At 46.1% G+C, this 22,953-nt stretch overlaps 8 protein-coding genes across 8 annotated transcripts; 2 read left to right on the top strand and 6 right to left on the bottom strand.

The window, feature by feature from the left end:
* Positions 1 to 119: 119 nt before the first annotated feature.
* Positions 120 to 2,403, bottom strand: BO70DRAFT_400444 (uncharacterized protein; the record flags this gene model as incomplete). Its single annotated transcript, XM_025546923.1, has 2 exons — positions 120 to 2,326; positions 2,391 to 2,403. 2 exons carry the CDS (start codon positions 2,401 to 2,403, stop codon positions 120 to 122), a joined length of 2,220 nt encoding a protein of 739 aa, XP_025395177.1.
* Positions 2,404 to 2,848: 445 nt separating this feature from the next.
* On the top strand, positions 2,849 to 4,234 carry BO70DRAFT_366171 (secretion related GTPase srgD). The gene is made up of 2 exons (XM_025544269.1): positions 2,849 to 3,216; positions 3,275 to 4,234. The coding sequence occupies exons 1-2, from the start codon at positions 3,148 to 3,150 to the stop codon at positions 4,052 to 4,054; spliced, it is 849 nt and encodes a 282-aa protein (XP_025395176.1). The 5' UTR covers positions 2,849 to 3,147; the 3' UTR covers positions 4,055 to 4,234.
* On the bottom strand, positions 4,207 to 7,413 carry pmt2 (protein O-mannosyl transferase). Its single transcript, XM_025544268.1, has 5 exons — positions 6,833 to 7,413; positions 6,619 to 6,749; positions 6,001 to 6,553; positions 5,185 to 5,944; positions 4,207 to 5,114 (listed from the first exon to the last, which is right to left on the bottom strand). The coding sequence occupies exons 1-5, from the start codon at positions 6,968 to 6,970 to the stop codon at positions 4,471 to 4,473; spliced, it is 2,226 nt and encodes a 741-aa protein (XP_025395175.1). The 5' UTR covers positions 6,971 to 7,413; the 3' UTR covers positions 4,207 to 4,470.
* Positions 7,414 to 9,551: 2,138 nt separating this feature from the next.
* On the bottom strand, positions 9,552 to 12,190 carry BO70DRAFT_417521 (putative MFS monosaccharide transporter; the record flags this gene model as incomplete). Its single annotated transcript, XM_025547415.1, has 8 exons — positions 9,552 to 9,983; positions 10,038 to 10,750; positions 10,805 to 10,998; positions 11,064 to 11,352; positions 11,405 to 11,482; positions 11,537 to 11,856; positions 12,089 to 12,090; positions 12,130 to 12,190. 8 exons carry the CDS (start codon positions 12,188 to 12,190, stop codon positions 9,592 to 9,594), a joined length of 2,049 nt encoding a protein of 682 aa, XP_025395174.1. The 3' UTR covers positions 9,552 to 9,591.
* Positions 12,191 to 13,529: 1,339 nt separating this feature from the next.
* BO70DRAFT_345109 (putative mitochondrial carrier protein) lies at positions 13,530 to 14,918 on the bottom strand (the record flags this gene model as incomplete). The annotated part of the gene is made up of 4 exons (XM_025541487.1): positions 13,530 to 14,397; positions 14,453 to 14,601; positions 14,665 to 14,671; positions 14,731 to 14,918. 4 exons carry the CDS (start codon positions 14,916 to 14,918, stop codon positions 13,539 to 13,541), a joined length of 1,203 nt encoding a protein of 400 aa, XP_025395173.1. The 3' UTR covers positions 13,530 to 13,538.
* An 826-nt stretch (positions 14,919 to 15,744) lies between these two features.
* On the top strand, positions 15,745 to 19,689 carry spt16 (chromatin-remodeling protein SPT16). Its single transcript, XM_025548357.1, has 7 exons — positions 15,745 to 16,299; positions 16,356 to 16,440; positions 16,512 to 16,633; positions 16,707 to 16,859; positions 16,909 to 18,340; positions 18,396 to 18,994; positions 19,046 to 19,689. Exons 1-7 carry the CDS (start codon positions 16,120 to 16,122, stop codon positions 19,535 to 19,537), a joined length of 3,063 nt encoding a protein of 1,020 aa, XP_025395172.1. The 5' UTR covers positions 15,745 to 16,119; the 3' UTR covers positions 19,538 to 19,689.
* Positions 19,661 to 21,103, bottom strand: BO70DRAFT_155503 (zinc metalloprotease). The gene is made up of 2 exons (XM_025538241.1): positions 20,517 to 21,103; positions 19,661 to 20,452 (listed from the first exon to the last, which is right to left on the bottom strand). Exons 1-2 carry the CDS (start codon positions 20,799 to 20,801, stop codon positions 19,784 to 19,786), a joined length of 954 nt encoding a protein of 317 aa, XP_025395171.1. The 5' UTR covers positions 20,802 to 21,103; the 3' UTR covers positions 19,661 to 19,783.
* Positions 21,104 to 21,227: 124 nt separating this feature from the next.
* BO70DRAFT_432829 (CDC50/LEM3 family protein) lies at positions 21,228 to 22,950 on the bottom strand. Its single transcript, XM_025548356.1, has 6 exons — positions 22,632 to 22,950; positions 22,540 to 22,576; positions 22,392 to 22,488; positions 21,622 to 22,336; positions 21,411 to 21,573; positions 21,228 to 21,364 (listed from the first exon to the last, which is right to left on the bottom strand). The coding sequence occupies exons 1-6, from the start codon at positions 22,726 to 22,728 to the stop codon at positions 21,274 to 21,276; spliced, it is 1,200 nt and encodes a 399-aa protein (XP_025395170.1). The 5' UTR covers positions 22,729 to 22,950; the 3' UTR covers positions 21,228 to 21,273.
* Between the last annotated feature and the right edge of the window lie 3 nt (positions 22,951 to 22,953).

Genomic DNA, 22,953 nt, shown 5'->3' with positions numbered 1-22,953 from the left:
AGAAGTAGCGCTTTGGATAAAATCATGCTAGAGTGTTTGTTGCAGGCGTGGGTATTACAGAGCCGAAAGGCTTCTGCGACAAGTTGAGTGTTCGCCCGATATGCTGCAATTATGCCAACTCAAGGTTCTTCCTCACCGAAGAGCCAACCAGCTTCCCGACAATACCTGGCCTCCCTGCCATAGGTTCCAACTTCACTGCCCCAGCAGATAATAGATGCATCGACAATGTCTGCAATTACACCCTCAATTGCGCCCAAGACACTCCAGCCAATCGCCCCAGCAATGAACCCAACCATGTAAGCATACATGCTCCCACGAATTGGACCGCTGGCATTTGATACGCTGAGGCTTCGAGCAGTGCTCACCCAGCCACCAAACCCCAGCGCTAAAGCCATCATGAGCCGAGCAGCATGTAGGATAAGCTTCGAAAGCTGATAGGAAAGAATTGCCGAAGAGTTATCACGAGACCAGGAGAAAGATCGTGGATGCAAAGATGACGTAGCTATTGAAGGCGCAAATTTTGTCATCTGAGCCAAACCACGAGCGGATACGGCAAGCGGCTGGGAATGAATTGAAGCATACGTGAGAGTAAGTGGATCGGTGATGGTGGTTATAGGAGTTGGGACAAAAGAATAGGCACAGAAACCCAGGAGGGAGGAAATGCGACTCGGGAGTACCAAGAGGGGTAGTCGAATCATGAGTGCAAAAAGGCTCGACAAACAAATTGTGCCAAATAGGGTTGTAAGGGTATGGAGGGTTGCAGCCTGAACTATTTGCCTGGAGGTCGGAGCCGGTGTTGAAAAGCGATGGAAATACCACTGACTCACTGCTGCAGCTGTGACTGTGCGTCGGATACCAGCAATGACCCCCAAGGACCATGTGTAGACAAAAACATAATAAACACCTAGGTACCAGCTGCTTGAATCGAGCACAAAGAGCCTTGTTCGCGAAACATGCCCCCCCAGGAACACTCGCGTGAACAATAGCATCCACAGCCAAGTCCATGAGACAATGAGTACAAGGACGCCGAGCCCCAGGAGGAGAAGTTCGGGGTTAGCAGCAAGGATGCGGCATGCAAATTCGAGTATATTGATCGCCCTTCCTATATTGTGGCGGCCCCGGACAACGTTGTAGATCCACGCACTGGCCATGATAAACGGAACAATGGACCCACATCTCATGGCTTTGTCTTGGACGCTTGATCCATGCCAGGCACCCCCGAAACTCGAGATGAACGGATAGAGGGAAAACGAATACAAAATTACGGGAACAGCAACTATGACGGCGTAAACCAACGGACGTACGTACGACCGTAGAAGCGCGAGCCATAGCAGAGATAAGGATATCGAAACGACGGTATAGACACCCAGCAAGTAAAATGACTTGTGCATCATCGAATAGACCGTATCGCCCCATTTTGACTTGTCGTCGGTCGGTGTGGAAGTATGGAGGTAGACAAGAAACGAAGTAGCAAAGAGACAGGCCACAGATATCAAGAACAATTGGCCCCAAAAGGCATCATGAGTGGGCGAGCTCGCGCTTACCGGTGCTGTCGACGTCTGATAGGAGCCGGGTGGGCTTGATGGCTGAGACCGTTCCGGCACTACTGCGTTGTCTGATTCTATTGGCATGAGAAACGAGTCTATTCCGAGATTTCCCATCTGGGATTGGGGCTGTTCCCGAAATCGTTGGACCGAGGGTGGGTCTTCATCACCTATTCCAGGAGAAATCGATCCCCCAGTATTGGCACTGGATGTCAATGTATCTTCCAGGCGAATCTCAACCAAGTTCCCCCTAGTTCCGCGGCTGCTTTGCTCGGCATGCATTGCATCTTCCGTCTCGCTTGCCTTCCACATGTGTTCAACATGTAGATCCTGTGCCCTGTCGTTTGAGTTGGTATTACGCCAAGAGCTCCGAATGCCTTTCCCGCTGTTGTGCTCGTCCACGCTCACTGCATCGTTGTCGTCGTCAGCTTCTGAAGACTCCTTAAGATAACTGCTGCCAAATTGCCGCCGCGACTTCTGCAAGGCATAGAAGTCGGCAATCTCCCGCTCATGCTCGATCTCATCGTCCTCTTCTCGAAACTCATCGGTGGCACTATAGAAAAGAGGTGCGGGCTGGGCTAGGCTCCGAGAGCCGAAGGGGAAGTTGGATATTTGAGATGAGGCAGGCTGGTAAGGATCGAGGGTATTTCTATGGAAGAACGGGCGCGAGGGTAAGAATGGATTTCGCGGTTGTTGTAGGAAGCGTCCATGTCCTTTGTTGCGAGAATCCTCAGGGTGAGCTACCACCCGTGATTGGGACTGTGCAAGGAAACGAGAGGCATCTACACAATTAGTGAGCGATGAATCACACCGCAAAATCATCTAGGCTCCCTGGGAACAACATACATTCTGAGAACATCTCGAGCTTCTTCCTGCCTTCTGCCTTGCTCTTCCTCCTTCTGTTCGTTTACCCTCGAACAGCCAGTCTCAAAGTCCAACGAGTTGGCTCTTTCCCAACTACTAAATGCCGGGGTAGGTATTGCAAGCGGAGCGGTGAACCTCTCAGTGGATGTGAAATCCCCACAGAACTTAGCATTCAGCGTGATCAAAAGGTACATATCATAGAAGTCAAGTAGCATAGAGCTGACTATCAAAGAGTCAACAACACTGTCAAAGGTGAAGGTTATGGGGCCTGTAGAGGCGGAGCTGGGAAAGAGCTATCAGTACGGAGTAGGTGAGTTGCAAGCGTCATAAGGCAAGGTCATGGTGATAGATGACTCATCATAGGTGTCGGTCGCCACTCAGTACTACTTACTGTACTAATAGTTAGTTAACTAGTACTCTCTAGTTTAGTCAGATATGAGGTAATTGCAAGGGGACCCTGTGTTGTAGGACAGCTCTGAGAAACCCTTCACCCCGACATACTTTACCTATTTCTATGATCGTACGATCGATATCTTTACAATTAAGCCAGCCGAGAAAAAAAACTTGAAACGCTCCATCGACAGTTTCGAAGACGACAGTTTCTTGGAGATCATTATCTTAACATTCGGTTTCAGAGCATGACTTCTACATACGTCTGATTCGGCGGCATTGATAGACGAGAATTCATACTCACCCACTTGCTAAGTGACTGAGAACTTATCTTTCTTCTATTGTATCCATGTCACAGCCATGGGATTATATCGCTAAACTTGTCTGCATCGGCGACTCTGGGACTGGAAAGTCTAGTGTGGGTGCATGCATACTCAAGAGCTCTACACAACGCTGACATAGCCAAAACCTCCTAGTTGACTATCAGGCTCTGCGAGGGCCGGTTTTCATCCTCTCACGATGTTACAATTGGCGTAGAGTTCGGCTCGCGGATCGTTTCAGTGGGCCCGCCTGCTTCGAAAGGGCTGGGAGGGGTGTTTGACAATGCTGTTCACAGCCGTTCCCCATCAATTCAACCTTCGTCTCCATCGCCCGGCACAAGTGGTTCTAATGAGTTGGTCGCCTCTGGACTGCCTAGCCCTCCGCGCAGGGCACAAGAGTCCCAGAAAAAAATGAAATTATCTCTCTGGGATACGGCTGGTCAGGAAACGTACAAATCCATAACCCGCTCATACTTCAGAGGGGCTTCTGGTGCCCTTCTGGTCTTCGACATTACGAGACCTTCCACATTTACATCATGCACACAGTGGTTGCAAGACTTGCGGCAGATTGCGGAAGATGGTATTGTAGTTATTCTGGTTGGGAATAAAAGTGACCTCGCTGGCGATGACTCAAGTTCACACCAAAGGGTCAGCAGGCAAGCAGCGGAAGAGTGGTGTCGTCTAAACAACATTGCTCGCTACGTTGAAACAAGTGCAAAATCAGGCGAAAATGTCGAGTGTGCATTTTTGGAAGTGGCTGAGATGATATACCGGAATATCGAGGCTGGCAAATACGATCTTTATGACCGTCGAAGTGGTGTTAAAGGTTACGGTGTCACTGGTGGATTGAATCCCGGTCCCCCAAAGACTGTCACTTTGGGTATCAATGATGCCATGCGCAACGGTGGAAATGGTCTGACTGGAAACTGTTGTTGAACAGATCCGCAAAATAGGTGCAGATGGAGGGATAATCCATGAAGCATGCCAAAGGGCAGTTTGCTATTATATTCTGAACAGGCTTGTATGGGCCAATTCTCGCTGATACCTTTGCTCGGGACGCAAATAATTATTGGCTCTAAGCCTAAGGTCTTCATTTTAAAATGGACAAAGTTGCGTACATCGGTTATTTCTCCCCCCACCCCACCTTCACCCTGGCGCATCCGCATCAGGTAGTGTAAAGAAGGCAGGATACAATTCGACGAGGAGGTATGACATCAAGGAGAATGGTTTAGCTTGTCGAAAGAAAGAAAGAAAGGGCGTATCTTGTGGGGTAGCCCATACAGTATAATAGCATACAAAAGTGTGAAATGGTAGCAAGGGAAAAAGGGGTACCACGAGGATAGAAAAGCAACCTAATTGGCAATTCGCCAACCACTGAACCAATTCAAATGTGACCACTGCTGACTGGAACCTTCGATGCCGAACACGATTGCTCGGAAATAGAAGAACATACCAATGATGATGCAGTAAAGGATTGTATAGAGCGCCCATCGAAATTTGCTACTCAATCCTTGAGTAAGCCAGTCAACACAGAACCCGAATGTGAGTATGGCGTAGTAGAGAGCCGGGTAATAATGGTGAACATATGTAACGCGTGCCATAACCGCGAAAGGTAGGTAATGTAGCACCCACCCTAAAACTGGGTACAGTCCGGAATAATGGATATGGTTAATATCGGCCTGAGAGAGCTCGTTATAGCCTCGCTGCCAACGGACCAGGTACCAAAGCATCAGAAGCCCGAATATGCCAAGGCTCATGGTGCTTCCCCAATAGACGAAGGGGTTTCCCAGAAGGTAATATTTCACCGTGCTGTCATCCCAAGAGCACATACGAAGACCCACATTGAGTATTGGCCACTGCCAGAACTTTGAGGCAAGATCATCTTGCTTATCTGGGTCAGGAACAAGAGCGTTGTTGGATGTCATCATAGCGACATTTAAGTGAATAAAGTCTTTCCAGAAGGGCGATTTGTAGGACCCCGGGTCACCAGGCGGTACTATCTTTCAATGTTAGAATGAACAATACAAGACAAGCTAAGACGGAAGTAATATTAGGATGAAACTCACGTTTTTCATTAAAATGAGACTCCACATTCCAATGCGTGTAGACATCGTTGGGTTTATCTTCCTTTGCACATGTGGTTTCAATCTGCTTGAATCCCCACTGCGGAAGATTCACATTTCCTGCACGCAAATAACAGCCCAGGACGGGATGTCTCAAGCGGAATGCGGTGGTAAGGGTCCGGATCCTGCTCCTGTCCCTGGAGGCGACGTCATCGATAACCTCAATCGCCCAATGATCCTTGTCGTCCCCAATAGTAATATTGCCATAGGAAGAAACTTCGTACTGACTCTTGGTAACTGGGGCAGATATAGCATGTGAATGCAGGTTCCGACCTGTCTGGCCATGGATTAAACGGATGATGTCGCCATCGCCAATAAATCTCAAAGGACCATCAGTATCAAAATCCGGCTCGTGGCGGTTGGGATAAATGAACCAATCATTATTGGCATCCTTGTGATGATAGCAGGTAACCTGTTGCTGGGTTGACCCTTCGGGGTATGTTTGGATGTGCGAATGGAGAAGCCCACCACCGTAACCCATATTTTTCAGCGTTACACGTGACCCCAATGCTATCTCAAGGGGACTGTCTTTTCCCACCTCAGTGCCCTTCAAATTCGCTTGGAAAAGCGAGCTCATTTGGGCATCACCGGGTCCACTGTTTTCTAAAATCCAGAAATGGACATAGAAAGACAATATGTAAACCACGCAAGGAACGATTATTAGACCCGCTACCCGGGCAGCAAAATGTTTCACTACTACAACCTGTCAAACGTTTAGATTGTAAAGATGCCAACTGTTGGGTTATCAAGATTGCTTACCTCTCGCATCTTTTGGTCACCAAATTTGGTCCATAGATCTTCAACCGTGTAGAGTCCCACAATTGCAGTGCAAAAGAAGCCAACCCACTTGACACTGCAGACGCAGCCAATGCTAACACCTGTGAGAAAAAGCCATACAAACCACTCGATCGAGAAACTAGCGTGTTGCAGCCGATGAAACTTCGCCCAACACAGCGTTGTTGTAAATGTGAAGCATAGTAACATGGAATCCAGGAGTATAAATCTCGAGATCGTTGCATACGAGTTCTCAAACAGAACCATCAGGCTAACAAGCCAGACGGTGGCCCTCCGGAACCCGAGTTCTCGCGCAGTATAATATGCCAGAGGGACACATGCCACCCCGAATGCAGCATTGAAGAGACGCATGAACGTGTAGTTGACATCTTCTGGGTAGTTCTCACCAGACTTGAATTCGAATGACCCATTATAGCCAGCAAGATATCCCGACAAGCCAACCAACATCTTCCCCAGTGGTGGATGAACATCAAAATAAAATTCACGCTTCAGATAATGGGATCCAAATTTTCCGAAACTGAACACAACCAGAGGAGAACTATGTTAACAATGCACAACCAGAAACGGTGGTGGTTTACTTACTGTGCTTCATCCCATGTCACAATATTCGAACGGCCAATTTGATACATGCGAGTGAAAATTGACAAGACTGTCAACACAAGTGGCGCAAGTATAGGCTCCCAGTTGGCAGTCTCAGAAGTAATTGAAGCAGACTAAATTCATACCAAATTTTAAGTCAGTTGGAATATAATGAAGACAATTGGTGTTGGTGCGAAGGTATGGTGGTAGGTTCTACCTCAGAATTCCGCTTACTGTCGCCGTCTCTGTCATTATCAGAATGCCAGGTTGACTTTTCGGGGCGGGGGGTAATTCTGCGTCGCACATCAGAGGTGATATTAACCCCAGAGCTTGACCCTATGCTAGATTCTGCCATTTTTGAAGGTTGCAGAGTGTAATGGGGTGGGGAGAAAATGCCGACGTGTGGTAGAGGAAGCCAAGACAACTTGAACAGATCGGATTCAAGCTATTCAAACCTCCAGGGACAAATGATGAGAATAAGTTGTTCGCAGTTATTGGCTTCTTCAAGGGAAGATGATGAGCATTTCTGGGAATAATGATTGGTCCTTGTATGAGTATGCAGTGGATGGAGTTGGTTGTGAATGTAGAGAACGAATATGTTAAATATACTGGAAGAAATAAAATGCAAAGAATGGAAGGGATTCAAGACAACATCCAGTTGAGTACGGTATGAAACGAACGAAGAAGAAAGTTCTCAAGATGCTGACAGGTTTTGGGCGGGTGTCGATTATGGAAATAAAAATGGAGAAGTGAAATAAGTAGGTAGGTAGGAGGGAAAGACAGATTGCCAGGTCAAAAATGTAATGGTAATACGAAGGAGGAAGTGCAAATGGAGAGTTGGCCTGGAGATAAGACGGAAAGCTCGGGCACGTGGTCTGAAAGCTCCGGGGCCCACTTGGCATGTTCTAGCCTCCAAAAGGTAATATGGTTGCTCTTCCCTTTCACTACATTTACCTAACAAGTGACCCTGAGTATATACTCAGGATGGAGTAGGTAAATCATGTTAATTGATAGGTGTGTGGCTAGTACCTTAAAAATAGTTCTCATCAGAAATGCAGCAACACTGCTATTATTATTAGGCTACTGCCACGGAAATTGGCAAATCTACTATCGAAGTAGGTAGCTATAATCTATCCTAGCTAGTCTTTTGCCTATAAATTTCACCGGCATCTCTCCGGAAATAGCTCGCATTTTCTCTGCTATAGAGTAGTAGCACTGGGCTCTTAGTAGACTAAAGTTGGCTGTAGCATTGCCTATATATGTGTCTGTTTCTGTCTGTTTCTGTATGTAATATTAACAGGGCGATCATCTAGCTGCCTTATAAGGTTCTAGGACAACTTTGGCAGCCTATTTATTACCTGTATGTTGATTCCCATCTCCAAACTCCATGTAATTGCTGCAGCTAATGCTGCTCTCCAGTATTATAAGCAGAGAGTGCTTAGTTATTTAGAACTATGATTCTACTATTGCTTTCTTATTTATAATACGACAGGCCACTAGATATTTCAGCTGTCAAGACCTAGCCACCATGTATACTTACTACTTCGGATATAATTGGTACCGAGTATGATGAATTATTCTTTGGAATAAAGACTTATATTGGGCGGAACAATAATAATTTCTTACTATGTCAGAGCGCAAGTCCAGGGTATATGGGATAATACTTATTAAATTCTTTTGTCATTACTGCACTGAAGCTCCGCATATATACTATGGTTAAATTGTGGGGGATTATTCTGAGCTTATCAGTTAGGCTGCAGCTCTTTTATTAAATTTGTGAAATATAATCCCCCCCGCACACATGTCTACACATGCAGGTTAAGGAGTATACTATGTGTAGGCAGATTCGACAGTTCTTATACTGTAAAGTTCTCGGATGAACAAGTAGGTGGATATAAAAGGCTTACTATAAATTTGAGTATATTGAATAATGAAAATAAGCAGGGGATCTGGGGGGTTGCCACCTAGTATAAAAAACTGGAATTATATAGCTTTACTCTGCGGGGCTCTGGGGACCTTGCCGGTTCTAGGGCCCAGAAAGGCTGGAGAATTATTTAAATTATAGAGGACGCTTAGATTATGCTGAGCTTTTTTAAGACTGGAGTAAGTTAAACCCCAGATTTACTCCTAATGGATAGTACAGAGGATTACTTGAATGTAAATTTCCTTTTATCTGCGAACCTATAAAACTACGGTACTTAATGCAGTATGGTGCTGCTATGAAGGAGCCTTTTTTTACATACTTATATATACTGTAGATAATGTAATAAATTAGAGTATGTAGTATATTTCATTGTTTAGTTGATATCTTGAATGGTCATAAGATTGTCCAAGTTGGGAAATTTTTAGTTATATGTACCCTGCAAACTAGGAAGTCATTAGCCTACTGGTTGTTTTAAAGTTGAGCTGAGGGTTACACTATGTCTGGGTCCCGGGACAGCGAGGTCGTCGTTGATTAAAACTTAGTATATATCCTTCTCATATAAATCAAACCTATAAAAGGCACCGATTCATCGTATAACAGCTGCTTCAACCCGAAGCTGCGAGTGTAGACAAGAAGTAGCTAGGTCGTCACTATTGCACTTTATTACATGCCTCATCTTATGCCATGTGCTTAGATTGGTGCTTTTTCCGGTGTTTTCCATTCAACAACCCACTAGCATCATTTAGTGACCACGGAGTATATACAGTGATGGATGCGCCATACATCCTCCTATGACCAAATTCAAATCGTGCTGCTTCAATCGCCCTTGAGGGGAGAACCCTGCAAGATATTTCAACGGGAAACACAAATATGGGATCGGGGAATGAAAAAGATTGGCAATAAAGATAGAGACAGAAAGGAGAGACAACAACAGCATGTAGTAACCTGCTCAGGGAAAATGCGCAGTAAATGAAAATAAAAAAAGCAGCCAGTGACAGACACGGTAGCACATTTATATCACCATTGCAATCAAAGCGGCCGACCGCGAATTCCTATTCATTCTCCTCTTGTCCAAGACGTCTATACTGATTGGCTGGTGTAGGTAGCCCGGAATCTTTACGTCGAGTTATCATGTTTGAAATCCAGCCACCAAAACCCTCAAGTCTGTTAGCACTATCTTCCCAGATGCCTGGCCTTGCAGGTGTGGTGCTAACAATAGAACCTATATTTGGCGGGTCAATGTCCAGCCCAGGTATGGCGCTATCTGCTCCCAAGTGGCCATATTGCCTTCTAATATCGAGTGAAGGTACAGGTGATCCTGCACCCATAAGGGAACCGCGCTCTCCCTGGGTGGCCGGCGTCGGCATAGCAGTAGTTGCATCTCCGAATAGTAAATTCATATCCTCCAAGCGGACCCCACTAGTTTCTGGGTATAAGAAGTAAACTTTTTTATTGATGTTAGAAAGAGTGACGCCCGGGAAGCTGGACAAGATCTCACCAAGTACGAAGCTGCACGCACAAAAAAAGGCATGCACCAAATAGAGACGCCACTTGATTACAGCCTGGAGAACAGGAGTAACCTCTCCAACAAGCCAATTAAAGGCCCAGTTTGCCGCCGTACTTAGACTGGCACCCTTGGCGCGAATACTCAAGGGCAAAATTTCCGGAGGATAAAGCCATGGTATAGGTCCCCATGATGCACCAAAAGCAGCGTTGTAGATCATAACAAAGATGACGGTGAGGGTTGGAGTTGCCACGACGTCAATGTAAATGAAATAGGAAATAAGAGACAGAGAAATGATCATGGCCACCGCTCCGGAGAGTAAAATTGGTCGCCTCCCCCAGCGATCCACGAGATACCACGGAGGCACAGTAGAAAGCAGATACGATACTGCATTGATCCCAGTCATCAATATAGCGTCACGACCGGCCCATCCTGCCGATTCGAACACAAGAGGAGCATAGTAGGAGATGACGTTGATGCCGTTGAGTTGAGCCAATGCTTGCGCCGACATTGCGATCAAGACCCGTTTGTGGTATCGTTTGAACATGTCCCCGTATGACCTTTCGCCTTCCTGTCTTTGGAGAAGGACGTTCATCTTAATATCTCTGTACTCTTGCCTAGCTTTGTCATTGTGAAGATCGCCACTCCCATAGAGATTTGCAATAACAACCATACCCTCCTCATCATAATCATTATCCAACAGCCACCTAGTCTCACGTGAGTACAGTTTTGCAAACCAGGCTGTTCAATCATAAACTTACCTGGGTGACTCGCAGATGATGAGGCTTCCCATACCAAGAAGGGCACCCATGATGCACTGGCACAATAATGGCAAGCGCCATGAGTAATTACTATCTATAAAGCTACAGAAATAATCCACCCAGACGCTGGCCGCATATCCGGAGATATTCCCTGTGAACTCTATACATGCTAGTTTTCCCCGGTTGTGAGGAGGCTTGCCATGATACGTCAGCAAATTAGTCGAGGAAATATGTGGTAAGGAAGGAAGGAGATAATTACCGATATTTCAGACTGGTAAACAGGCACGATTGTAGACAACGCCCCGACACCTAAGCCTGCAACAATACGACCGACCATCATCATAGATAACCCTGTTGCAAAGGCCTGCAATGCGCCGCCGATGAAGAAGACAATGGAACCATACAAAATAGTTTTGCGACGGCCTATCAAGTCACCAATTCGTCCCACGAGTATCGACGATACAAAAGCCCCGACTTCAAGAATTGCGACAACGGTACCTATGGCTGCTCGTGAGGGTTGGTTAAAGTAATCCTTGAAGTACCAGCCACTTATCGTGTGTTAGAAAAGCTCTTCTTGTTGGTTATACAGGGAAGACAGACGTGATGATTCCAGACATAACACCCTGGTCATACCCAAAAAGGAAAACACCAAGAGACACGAAGACACTCGTGAAATACCTACTTAATCTCAGTATATATTCAAAACTCTTTGGTGTGGCCTTTGACACTTACAACAGAGGTTTTCCGACTAAGCCATGTATCTGTGCATTTTGCCGGTTATTAGGGGACATTATGACGGCTAAAATTAGCTCTATCCGAGGCACTTTCCGGGTTGGTGGGCAGGGTATCTCGATTTTCTCGGATTCGTCTTCACCAGCCACAGAAAAATGCGGACAACGAACACGATTCGGATTCTTTATTCGTGCACCGAATCCCTTTCGACTGGAGTTTCCACGGTCTAAAGGATTCCCAGGATGGCTCTGAGAAGAATACTCGGCATCAGCGAATTGTTCGGTCAGATCCCCACTGTTAGTCCAGGTGGAGAGTTCAGACTCGGCGGAGTGAGTGGATAACAGAGAAGAGCGCCAAGTGCCCCTCTCACAACCCGGGTCCACTGCTTTGATAGGCGGTGCAGGAGGCTGAAAATGGGGATGCAGGCACCGCAATGGTATGTTAGAGGAGGTATGAGGTGGAAATGTTGTGTGAGGAATGTTGGCGGTTGTAATGGGCTGGGATTGACAGCCCCTTTTGATTTTCGATGTTTCGCTTTTCTCTCTGTATTACCACTTTCACATGGGACAAGTTACAAAACGGTTAGAACTAACAGCAAAGGAGAACAGGCAATCTCCGCAGGTCTCCGGATAAAAGAGGAAGGTGTGTGGGCATTGATGCAAGGTGGTGGCTAGTGGCTCGATTTGAAGGGGTGGAACGGAAGGCCAGCAGTGCAGAAAGAACGCAGCAATAGGACGAGGAAGAAAGACTAAAGTAGGGGCAACCAGGGTGTGAGGGAGCGAAGAGTTGACAAGGACGCTGACAAGCATAGAAGGCGGTAACAACAGTGTTTAGAGAGCTGCTCACGAGACTATGTTTGATGGATCAACAATGCAGAATGACGACGTCCGCGGCCTAATAGCGAAAATGGTCAGACGGAAGGCTTGAAACGGGCCAGAGAGTTAAGATCCAGACACACAAGGTATGTGGAAAGCTGGTGAAAATATTGGCTAAGTGGGCCTGCCCGAGGCAGAGGCAGGGCTTCTAATGGGTACAAAGGTTATATTTTGAAAGTAAGGATGACAACCAGATGACTACTACCAGTACTCCGTAGTAGATAGTACCAGTAACTAACTAGTTAGTTAGTTAGTTACTAGTAAGTAGTTATGTAACCACTGGCGCTAGCCGCTAGGCCCAATGGGGTTGTCGGATCCCCCGCAAACAATGGGGTGTCCTATGACTTAATATATGCGGGATGTCACGTGGCTCGACTTGAAGGACATCCCGCGACGTCATACTCATTATCAGAAACACCCCTCGGTCCATGTCAGTGGATGAGAAGCCACTGTCTTGAGGTAGTATGTTGCATTGGAGTTACAATGGTAATATGTGACTTCTTCTGACCAGAAAGTAATGTTTTTGTTTTTTAAAGTTGAACGCCTTATGTCATTTCTCGTAGACTCTCAGTACCAAAGAAGCTATGTCTCTCGAGGGAAGCATATTATATCAAGAAGTACACAGTGATTATAGTTTCCATTCAGGAGTTTTAGGACTGGAGAAGGTAAAATTATGGATCTTATCATATTCAATATTTCATTATTGTGCGATAGCACCACACTACTCGATGTCCCATATGGCCATAATAAAGGGTGAGATATGATAGGTGTTTTTGGTATTATCTTAATGGAAGTTTGTCTAGGATTATAAAAACACCTATAGGAAACTATTCTGTCTTGTAGAGTATCAAGAGTCTGTCTATTTTCATTTCTTGGCAATTTTCATGGGTACATAGCAGCCTAATGATGATGATAGTTTTGGCACGCCCCAGAACATACATTTATTTACCCCTGATACTATTGGATCACATCTGGTATTATACTACACATTAGGTTTATAGAAATGGTATCCCTACTATTGGTTGTTTTCCGGTTCTTGAAAGATGCCTCTCTCAGGGGTTTCCAGTGAAAAGAAAATAGTGCAAGATAATTACGAGTTTAACGAAGGGAGCCTAATGACAAGTTTCTCATGATAGGAGGATATCATAGCCACCTTTCTGGATATATACAGCGTCTGCCATGCTAGCATATTTACGACGTACCAACTCAAATATCACCAATCCAGCGCTTGTACTTGGTACCTGACGAATGGCGTCCTTTACAAACCCACGAAACAGCCACCTAGTCCAGCCACCTGCCCTCGTGGCCTTTCTTCTGCATCTTTTGTAGGTCTCCTGGTACGCAGAATAGTATAGGCGTAACATTTCTCGTTTTGAGGGATGAAGGCTTGCTTGGTGATCAAGGTACTCCAAACGAGCAACATGGAGATTCTGTATAGCACTTAGTGGGTGCTGTATAGTTTGCTGAGCAATTGATGCTGCGACACCTGAAGCCATTAGGAAGCATGGTTCTAGGGCATAATGAGGTCTAATGAGAGGCACATCGCGGTCGCTTACTTGAGTGGCCCGAAGCGTGCCTAAGCCATGCGAGTGTAGTGAGCCGTAGTACCAGGTAAGAAAAGAATAGTAGGCCTGAGACTTCATGAACTCGAATGCACAAAAGAAAGTTGCATAGCCGAAAGAATCCCGTAAAAAAGATAAGCCCCAGCCGGCAAAAACACCTCGGAATCCAATTTGATTGAGTTTGTGACGGCCGTAGTGCCACATGCTTCTGTATGGACCTTCAAGCAGGTCATGCACTCGGAGGCGAACCTGGAGAGCATCCAAAGGAGCAGCTACAACAGACTGAATTGTCCCAGCTATGAGGCCAGCTGCAAATGTACTTGAAGGAGGAGGTGGTGGATACACACGTTTAACGCCTTCAGACACTGGCTCGTATAGGAACCCAAGGACTTGAAGGTACGACGTGTAAAGTACAGCACCAATACTATGAGCAGTTAGCCCATGCATAGAACCAAGCACATGGGGTAGAATAAACCAACCCAGCATTTCCAAGGAGCGGGGGCATAACTTGATTTGGAATGAAGCGCCATCCATAAGTACGAACAGCATGGACAAGCAATCCAGGGGTAGTTGTATGCAAAGACCATCCCGTTTTTCCACTGTGGGGGTTAACAGCCCTCGCAAATGCCTACCGAAAAAGAGGATAATCAATGGTTCAGCTCAGAGAGGCGAAAATAAGAAGATCGCATACCATATAACTGGAGCAGGGGTAACCCTATCAGTAAATAAAAGGTATCGGGTTTAAGTGATAGCATACTCAACTCGGGTGCGAAAAAATGATTTTATAGGTGCCCTAAAGTAAAAGGCAACAACCTGCGCACTAAGAGCACGAACCCCAGCAGCAGAAGCTCCGGTAGCCGCATTTTGTCGCGGCTTCCTGCGTTGGGAGTCTACACTAGTGGTAGTCGTAGCTTGGTCACAGGCGGGTAGTATGTCGATTGCCATGTTGAGTTATACTGGGAACCATCCGAAAGCGTAGGTTTATTTATTCAATAGGAAATCCAAGCACAGTGCTTAGACTGAATCCATAATAGTACCTCCCTTGAAGCCTTAAAGATAGTGTTTTGGCTGGAGGTGCATTAGACTGCTGGATGCGGTAAGTAATTATGGCAAAGACAAGAAGGAATGGGCCCAACACGTAGAAGTGACTTTCCCTGTACGATTTGCTGAGGGTTAGGAGTTTTCATACTTCATAAAATCTCAAATGAGTCAATAATGATCGATGTCAATACAACCGACGTGAACTGCTTTCTTATGTAGTAAGTCGTGACCTTGGCAAGAAAACTATTACAAGGTACGAGGAAGCACTACAGGGAACGAGGGCGTAGAAACATAGGTTGATTGGTCTCTGCTAGATGCAGTTGAGGAAGAAAGAAGTCAGTGGCCAACGACAGTCACATGATAAGCAGACAGACTTGGGTATGTAGCCAAAAGATTACCGCCTCATCCGACCGCCTTAACAACTCAACCTAGAAATGAGCTTTATACAGCACCCGAGGTGGCAACTTACTTATATAATACTAGATCACCAAGTAGTAGATACTCCGTGAAGTTAAGTATCTGACTTAGATATAAGTCGCTGGATTTCACCAGCAAAACATAACAGTTCACATGACCCACGTACAATCTTTTCGCTACATACTAGATAGGACATCTACTTTGTACGGAGTACTCCGTACCTATTTTGGAATAGTGAGGTGGGACCTAGTTCATCCTACTAGATAACTATTGTGCTGGGTGGTGTGTGCCTGCCTCACTGCCCGCCTATTTACGCCGTCCGGTACTTTTTGGAGCAAACAACCCAAACATCTCTGATTTGTCAGGAATGAATTGAGCGAAACGCGCCCGTGGGCTTTCGCGTTTGTTCCTCCATCTTTGTTTCTTTTGTCCATACCAGCCTGGTGATAAATGAAATTTTCATTTTCTATCAGCGACACAAGTCCATGGTCTGAATTCTTGCTTGTCTACCTCCTTCCAACTCTCTCTCAGAGTTTACACCCGCATCTCAAGCACCTACTCTCCTGGTCTTATCCCTTGATCGCTCCATCTCTTGCATTGCTCTCAAAAGTTCCTCGGGGAGCTTCCTCCAGACTAGTTGTAGCTAGTCCGTCAACTGTCAAGCTGCTACTATCAACGCACTTTCATCATGGCTGAAGAAATCCTAATTGATAGAAATACATTCTTCACTCGATTATCGAGCTTATATACAGCTTGGAAGGCAGATAAACGATCCGGCAATGCTAGCTTTGGTGGTGTCTCGTCCATCATCATCCTTATGGGGAAAACTGATGAGGCAAATAGCTTCCAAAAAAACAACGCGATGCATGTAAGAGCTTCAGAGACCCTAATCAAGGCCTTTGACTTATTTGGTCTCTCACACAGTTCTGGCTGCTTGGCTATGAGTTCCCTGCGACACTGCTAGTCTTCACAACGGAGGTGGTGTATGTTGTGACCACAGCCAAAAAAGGCAAGCTTTTTCCGCTTGCAGCACCGGCTGCATCTGTTCTCTGTTATACTGACGTGAAACCTGGACCGCAGCGAAGCATCTAGAACCACTGAGGGGCGGAAAGTTCCCAGTAGAGATATTAGTAACTTCCAAAGACCCCGAAGAGAAGATGAAGTCGTTTGAAAAGTGCATCGAGGTTATCAAAAATGCTGGCGTGAGTTTAATGCCCGCAATTACGAGCACGGCTTATCACTAAATAAAAGCTAACACTTTCCTGGGACATGAAGAAAAGAGTAGGTATCTTGGCAAGGGATACAACTACGGGTCCCTTCGCCGAGGACTGGAGGAAAGCCTATACTGCCGTCTCCAAAGATGTAGAAGAGGTCGATATTTCGCCAGCCCTTTCGGCCGCGTTCTCGGTGAAGGATACAGATGAACTAGTAAGTTGCTGCTTGGCTATTCTCAGATAACAAAAGTAACAAATTACAGGTCTCAATACGAAATGCGTCTCGAGCTTGTACTGGGCTGATGTCCGAATACTTCGTTGATGAAATGTCTCGCTTACTTGATGAAGAGAAGCAAATGACTCATAAAGCACTATCAATGCGGATTGATGCAAAGATTGACGATGCGAAGTTTTTCAATAAGCTAGGAAAATTACCGGCTGAATTCGACCCCCAACAAATCGATTGGGCTTATGGACCCGTCATTCAAAGTGGAGGAAAATATGATCTCAAGCTCACAGCAGCCTCGGACAGCAACAATCTCCAGCCGGGAATCATCATTGCCGGCTTCGGGATTCGCTACAAAACATACAGTTCGTTGATTGCTCGTACTTACTTGGTAGATCCGAGCAAAGCGCAGGAATCAAATTATGCTTTCCTACTCAATATACGCGAAACTATCATGAAAGAGGTTCGCGACGGCACGGTAGGTAAGGATCTGTACAACAAGGCGGTTAGCCTGGTTCGAGCCAAAAGACCGGAATTGGAAGCCCATTTTCTTAAAACCGTCGGTGCGGGTATAGGAATTGAGCTTCGAGATGCCAACATGGTGCTTAATTCAAAGAACGAAAAAGTCCTGAAGAGCGGCATGACCTTTTCCATCACAGTCGGGCTGACGGATGTGGAAGAGTCGAACACAAAAGACAAGAAAAATGCCATCTATTCAATGGTCATCACTGATACTGTTCGTGTTGGAGATACCGGCCCACTTGTGTTTACGAAAGAAGCTGGCGTTGATATGGATTCTGTATCATTCTATTTTGGGGATGAAGAGGAACCTCAAAAGCCTGTCAAGGAGAAGAAAGAGTCCAAACCAAACGCCATTGCCAACAGAAATGTTACACGGACTAAACTTCGCGCTGAAAGACCGACACAAATTAATGAAGGTGCCGAGGCACGACGCCGTGAACACCAAAAAGAATTAGCCACAAAGAAGACCAAGGAAGGGCTTGACAGATTTGCCGGGACCACTGGAGATGATAATGGAGTCACCCAGAAAAAGTTTAAGCGATTCGAGTCCTACAAAAGAGATAATCAACTGCCGACGAAGGTCAAAGACTTGATTGTGTATGTAGACCAAAAGGCTGCGACCGTTATTGTCCCCATTATGGGTCGCCCAGTACCATTTCACATCAACACAATCAAAAATGCCAGCAAAAGTGATGAAGGAGAGTACGCGTACCTCCGAATCAATTTTCTTTCTCCCGGCCAAGGTGTTGGTAGAAAGGATGACCAGCCCTTTGAAGATCTATCGGCGCATTTTTTGCGAAACTTGACCCTTCGATCCAAAGATAATGACCGTCTTGCTCAAGTGGCGCAGGATATTACGGAGCTGAGAAAGAATGCATTGCGACGCGAGCAGGAAAAGAAGGAAATGGAGGATGTCGTCGAACAAGATAAATTGGTTGAAATCAGGAGTGAGTAGCATCGATCGCCCTACTTTTTTGGCTTACATGGACTGAGCACCTCTAGATCGTCGCCCGGTCAAGCTACCTGATGTCTATCTTCGGCCTCCTTTGGACGGCAAGCGAGTTCCTGGAGAGGTTGAGATTCATCAAAACGGTCTTCGTTATATGTCACCCTTCCGGAATGAACATGTGGATGTGCTGTTCAGCAACGTGAAGCATTTGTTTTTTCAACCATGTGCTCATGAGCTCATTGTCCTTATACACGTTCATCTGAAGACTCCAATAATGATCGGTAAAAGAAAGACCAGGGACGTGCAATTCTATAGAGAGGCTACCGAAATGCAGTTCGATGAAACCGGTAATCGCAGGCGCAAGCACCGCTACGGAGATGAGGAAGAATTCGAAGCTGAACAGGAAGAGCGACGACGACGGGCGGCTCTAGACCGGGAATTCAAGGCCTTTGCCGAAAAGATCGCAGATGCTGGCAAGGACGAGGGTGTGGATGTTGACATCCCGTTTAGGGAAATTGGATTTACTGGTGTCCCAAATCGGTCTAACGTTCTGATTCAACCCACGACAGATGCTCTCGTTCAACTGACAGAACCGCCCTTCCTGGCAATCACCTTAAATGAGGTGGAGATTGCTCATCTAGAAAGAGTACAAGTAAGTTGCAACCTTGACCAAAAGATTTTTCTGGTACTCACACCAACCTAGTTTGGGCTCAAAAACTTCGATCTTGTATTTGTTTTCAAAGACTTTCACAGGGCCCCTGTGCACATAAATACAATCCCAGTTGAGTCATTGGAAGGGGTAAAAGATTGGTTAGATTCCGTTGACATCGCGTTTACTGAGGGGCCTCTGAACTTGAATTGGACAACTATCATGAAGACAGTTGTCAGCGATCCGTATGGGTTCTTTGCCGATGGAGGTTGGTCGTTCCTGGCGGCAGAATCTGATTCGGAGGGTGGCTCTGATGAAGAAGAAGAGTCTGCATTTGAGCTTTCCGAATCAGAGCTTGCTGCAGCTGATGAGAGCTCAGAAGATGATAGCGAGTTCGATGATGATGCTAGCGCCGAGGCAACAGATGATTTCAGTGCGGACGAAGAGAGCGGTGAGGACTGGGATGAGTTGGAATTGAGGGCAAAGAAGAAGGACAGGGAAAGCGGCCTGGACGATGAAGATCGGGGTAAAAAGCGCAAGAGGTGAATGATCAATTATTCTTAGTGATTGGAAACTAGCTAGGATGTGCATGGTAAAGTTAGGGCTGGGATTGGGCATCCAAATATGACTCTCTCTTGATACTACAAATTGTACAAGAAAAACCCATTCCATTTGAGGCGCAAATAAGACAAATAAATGACCCTGTTCATATGCTAAGGTATCCTTAATGTATCCACCCAACAACTAATACTGGCGTATATGTGCAGAGAACGCAAGGGGATTGGGAGCTAATCATTTTCCTTGCCTCATGGCGGACCACATGTTTCGCATCCTTCTCTCTTGATCAGATGTAAAGCTTTCATAGCAATCATCAGAAGAATAGTCCATGAAGTTGTGTATTGCATCAAGACCAGGGAGGTCGGGACATGAATCCTTTCCAATAGGACAACCGTTCGTAGGCTGAGATTGTTCCGGTGTATCATCGATGAAATCACCTTCGTTGTCTGCAGAGCATGACTCCCCCTCGAACGTGTGAAGAAGTCCATTCCAATGGCCAATCTCATGAACCGCAGTACCACCTTGGTTATAATGAGCAAGACTACCACCAGGCATTGTCTGTGCTAGCACGTTACAACCGTCTTTTATATAGCTAGAGCGTGGACTGCTACCGTTAACACTTGAATCAGGTAAGGTGCAGAAACCAAGCACATTAGAACTCTCGTCTGAGACGTCTGTCCCGCGATTCTTGGAGCCAAAAGAAGCCCTGGAACCATCATTGGAAGATGCCTGGAGGTCGGTTTGAAAGTAGACGTTGAGAGTACTGTAGTTCCCTCTGCGCAGGGCACTTTTCATCGCAAGCTCGTCGTCATTGCGAGCCCACACATCGCTGACCTGGCGAGTGACACCCTGTAGTCGGTACGTAATAGTTGCGCTTTCATACGCTTTCTGAATATAGGAAAACTGCAGGCGCTATTAGACTAGGGACGTACAAACGAAACACATTAATACCATCCTATTCACATACCTGGCTAGTGATCATCTCGTCTGAGACTGAATTGGCCGCTGCCTCGCTGCTTACAATGTGGAACCAAGTTTCAATCTCAATCGAACGTAGGGCTTGCCGATTATCTTCGCCAACGGTATCAGGCTGAGACTCTATCATACCGAATCTCCTATGCTCTGCCTTTAGTGCCTCATCGGGCGCTGGCGTGGCGCAGAAACCTCGCTGTGCGAGGGACGCGCTGCATAGGGGCGTCAAGTTGGTAATGGCAGCGAGTAAAATGATCTGCAAAATAAATACTGAAGCCATTGTGATATCGAGCTCCAAGCCTTCATTGCCAAAGGAACCAAGAAATGGCACCCGGAGGGTATATAAACTCTGAGAAGCTGTTGCCAACCGCTACGAAGAATTTGATCACATCTGCTCAACAAGAAGCTTCGTGTCCGGAATGCTGGTCTCTCGAGAATGTTTCAGTAAGGGGTCAATTTATCCGATTCGATAACAGAAGAGAACATGAAGCCCGGCTACTCAGGGTAAATGAAGGGGTTAAGTCAAATTCTCCTATCGCAAAAAGGGGACAGATAATGTGGTATGGAAGTAAACGCCAAGGGTAGCGAACTCGGTCAGATCACCTACAAACGCCTTTAAACAAATACGCGGCTGGTCATATTTAGCAGATGACTAACACCTGATATCAAACACAGCAAGGAGCGAGGACTAACAATTTTGTGTCAAACGGAATGGGAATTCTTGAAGCAGCCGACGCAGAGGTGGCGGCCCTCTAAGGGACATGAGAGCCAAACCTGCCGCTTGTCACAGCTACACTCTCTTGTTCATTGTTCCAGGTCAAATAAGTATGATCCCCAAGTTTCCTAAAAAGATGAGCCTCAGATGAAAATGTCAGATAGAGCATCTTACCTAGGCCGTACTAAATGTGCAATGGTGAACAATGCTCCGAGAACAATGCAAAGTCCGCCAACAACAACATATGCAATCCCCATGAATGGATTTTGCCCCCCCATTATGGTTCGAGTAGATATCAGTATGGATTTCGTACCCCCATACTCAGTGACAGGAAAGCCTGCAAGCGGTAAGCACGAGTCATGATCACGGCATAGATTAAACCTACGGTCTTCAATATCCAGCTGATAGCTACCTGCGGTCATCGCCGTTGTGTCGTTTCGCAGCGATAACTTACTAAAAGACGGAAGGGCTGCAGTTCTCATCCAAACCATGAATTCCTCGTCCTCATGGAGGTTGGGGATACCGTCAACATAACCGTTTGGGTAGCGATCATGCCAATTGGGGGGCGGAACCACCTGCCATTTATTGTATTGAGTCTTTTTGATTAGTTGCTTGTCACTATCCCAGGCAATACCCTTATTGGTCATGTTGTATGTCTTCGCGTCCACGCCGTCGCTCAGAAGTTTCGGGCTATAAATTGTATCGTTGAACCGAGAGTTGGCAATAAGGCCGCATGGATAATACGCTTTGCCGGTTATGGGATCCAGGTTGAGAGGGTCACATGAACCGCCATCGATGGTGGCATTATCAACCGCCTTCCCTTTTAGCTGGTCTATATCCATAGACTTTACATATCTGCGGTGATTTTGGTAGAAGTTCGTTAGGCGATAATATAAAAACACAGGCGGCTCTAAAGTATCAGGAATCTCAAAGATCAGTCGACAGACTGTAGTTCCACTCTCATTAAACCTTTGCCAGGTTGGGGGTGATTCTTCGCTGGATGATTTGAACGAAGAGTGAACTTTATCTGATATCGAGGCTGCATAAGACGTGGGCGCTTTTGCAGCGCATTCTGAATAGTCTATGACTATCTCTTGTACCTGGTAACGATTCTTTGTTACTCAAGAATATGAGGCTTAAGGCTGGAAGACTAACTTGAGAACTAGCCCATAGCAAAAGACCGCCAATCGGAGCAAAAATGACACCGACGACGAAGAAAAGAGGAAGCACGCTCTTAGGTGTCAAGATAGGTCTATGCTAATCATTAGGCTCCTGAAGCGTATAAGAATTGAGGTATCCTTACTGCCAGGCTTTTAAGCGTTGTTGACGAAAGGCTGTGTCTGGAGCAATTTATTAGAGCTGCAGGCTGCATCCACCATGAAGTATAATTCTTACTGGCAGGTCGTCTAGTCTTAGGCTTCTTGTCATCGAGCTCTCCCCTAGGATCTTGCTCCTCCAAAGACGCTGTCCGGGTCGCTTCGGGATGTGACATGGCGGCTTGAATTACCCATCAAAGGTTCTCTGTGATCCACAAATACAGAAACCCGGATGAAAGAGATGATTGCTTTAAGGATTCAGTTGAAGGTAGAAAGGGTTGTTCACTGAGGGATGGGGTGGCGCAGCTTAGCAGGTGACAGGATTGCATAGTTGGTGGGCTTTGGCGTCCCAAGATCCGCCGCAGAGTTAGGAACCTACTAGTACGTAAGCGTAGTAGATA

This window comes from Aspergillus heteromorphus (genome assembly GCF_003184545.1).
Source record: "Aspergillus heteromorphus CBS 117.55 chromosome Unknown BO70scaffold_38, whole genome shotgun sequence".
NCBI classification, from domain to species: Eukaryota; Fungi; Ascomycota; class Eurotiomycetes; order Eurotiales; family Aspergillaceae; genus Aspergillus; species Aspergillus heteromorphus.
Note: the sequence above shows the minus strand (reverse complement) of the source record. Positions and strands in the feature narration are given on the sequence as shown.

Bases quoted from the DNA above. Each gene is read 5' to 3' on its own strand.
- spt16 (XM_025548357.1), top strand. From the start codon at position 16,120: ATGGCTGAAGAAATCCTAATTGATAGAAATACATTCTTCACTCGATTA. The intron at 16,300-16,355 runs GTAAGAGCTTCA...TCTCTCACACAG, and splicing joins AAAAAAACAACGCGATGCAT to TTCTGGCTGCTTGGCTATGA. The intron at 18,995-19,045 runs GTAAGTTGCAAC...ACACCAACCTAG, and splicing joins CTCATCTAGAAAGAGTACAA to TTTGGGCTCAAAAACTTCGA.
- BO70DRAFT_432829 (XM_025548356.1), bottom strand. From the start codon at position 22,728: ATGTCACATCCCGAAGCGACCCGGACAGCGTCTTTGGAGGAGCAAGAT. The intron at 22,577-22,631 runs GTAAGAATTATA...AAATTGCTCCAG, and splicing joins TAAGACTAGACGACCTGCCA to ACACAGCCTTTCGTCAACAA. The intron at 22,489-22,539 runs GTAAGGATACCT...TGATTAGCATAG, and splicing joins CAACGCTTAAAAGCCTGGCA to ACCTATCTTGACACCTAAGA.
- BO70DRAFT_366171 (XM_025544269.1), top strand. From the start codon at position 3,148: ATGTCACAGCCATGGGATTATATCGCTAAACTTGTCTGCATCGGCGAC. The intron at 3,217-3,274 runs GTGGGTGCATGC...AAAACCTCCTAG, and splicing joins CTGGGACTGGAAAGTCTAGT to TTGACTATCAGGCTCTGCGA.
- BO70DRAFT_155503 (XM_025538241.1), bottom strand. From the start codon at position 20,801: ATGGCTTCAGTATTTATTTTGCAGATCATTTTACTCGCTGCCATTACC. The intron at 20,453-20,516 runs GTATGTGAATAG...TAGCGCCTGCAG, and splicing joins ACGAGATGATCACTAGCCAG to TTTTCCTATATTCAGAAAGC.
- pmt2 (XM_025544268.1), bottom strand. From the start codon at position 6,970: ATGGCAGAATCTAGCATAGGGTCAAGCTCTGGGGTTAATATCACCTCT. The intron at 6,554-6,618 runs GTAAGTAAACCA...GGTTGTGTTCAG, and splicing joins GTGACATGGGATGAAGCACA to TTTCGGAAAATTTGGATCCC. The intron at 5,115-5,184 runs GTGAGTTTCATC...ATTGAAAGATAG, and splicing joins GTCTCATTTTAATGAAAAAC to TACCGCCTGGTGACCCGGGG.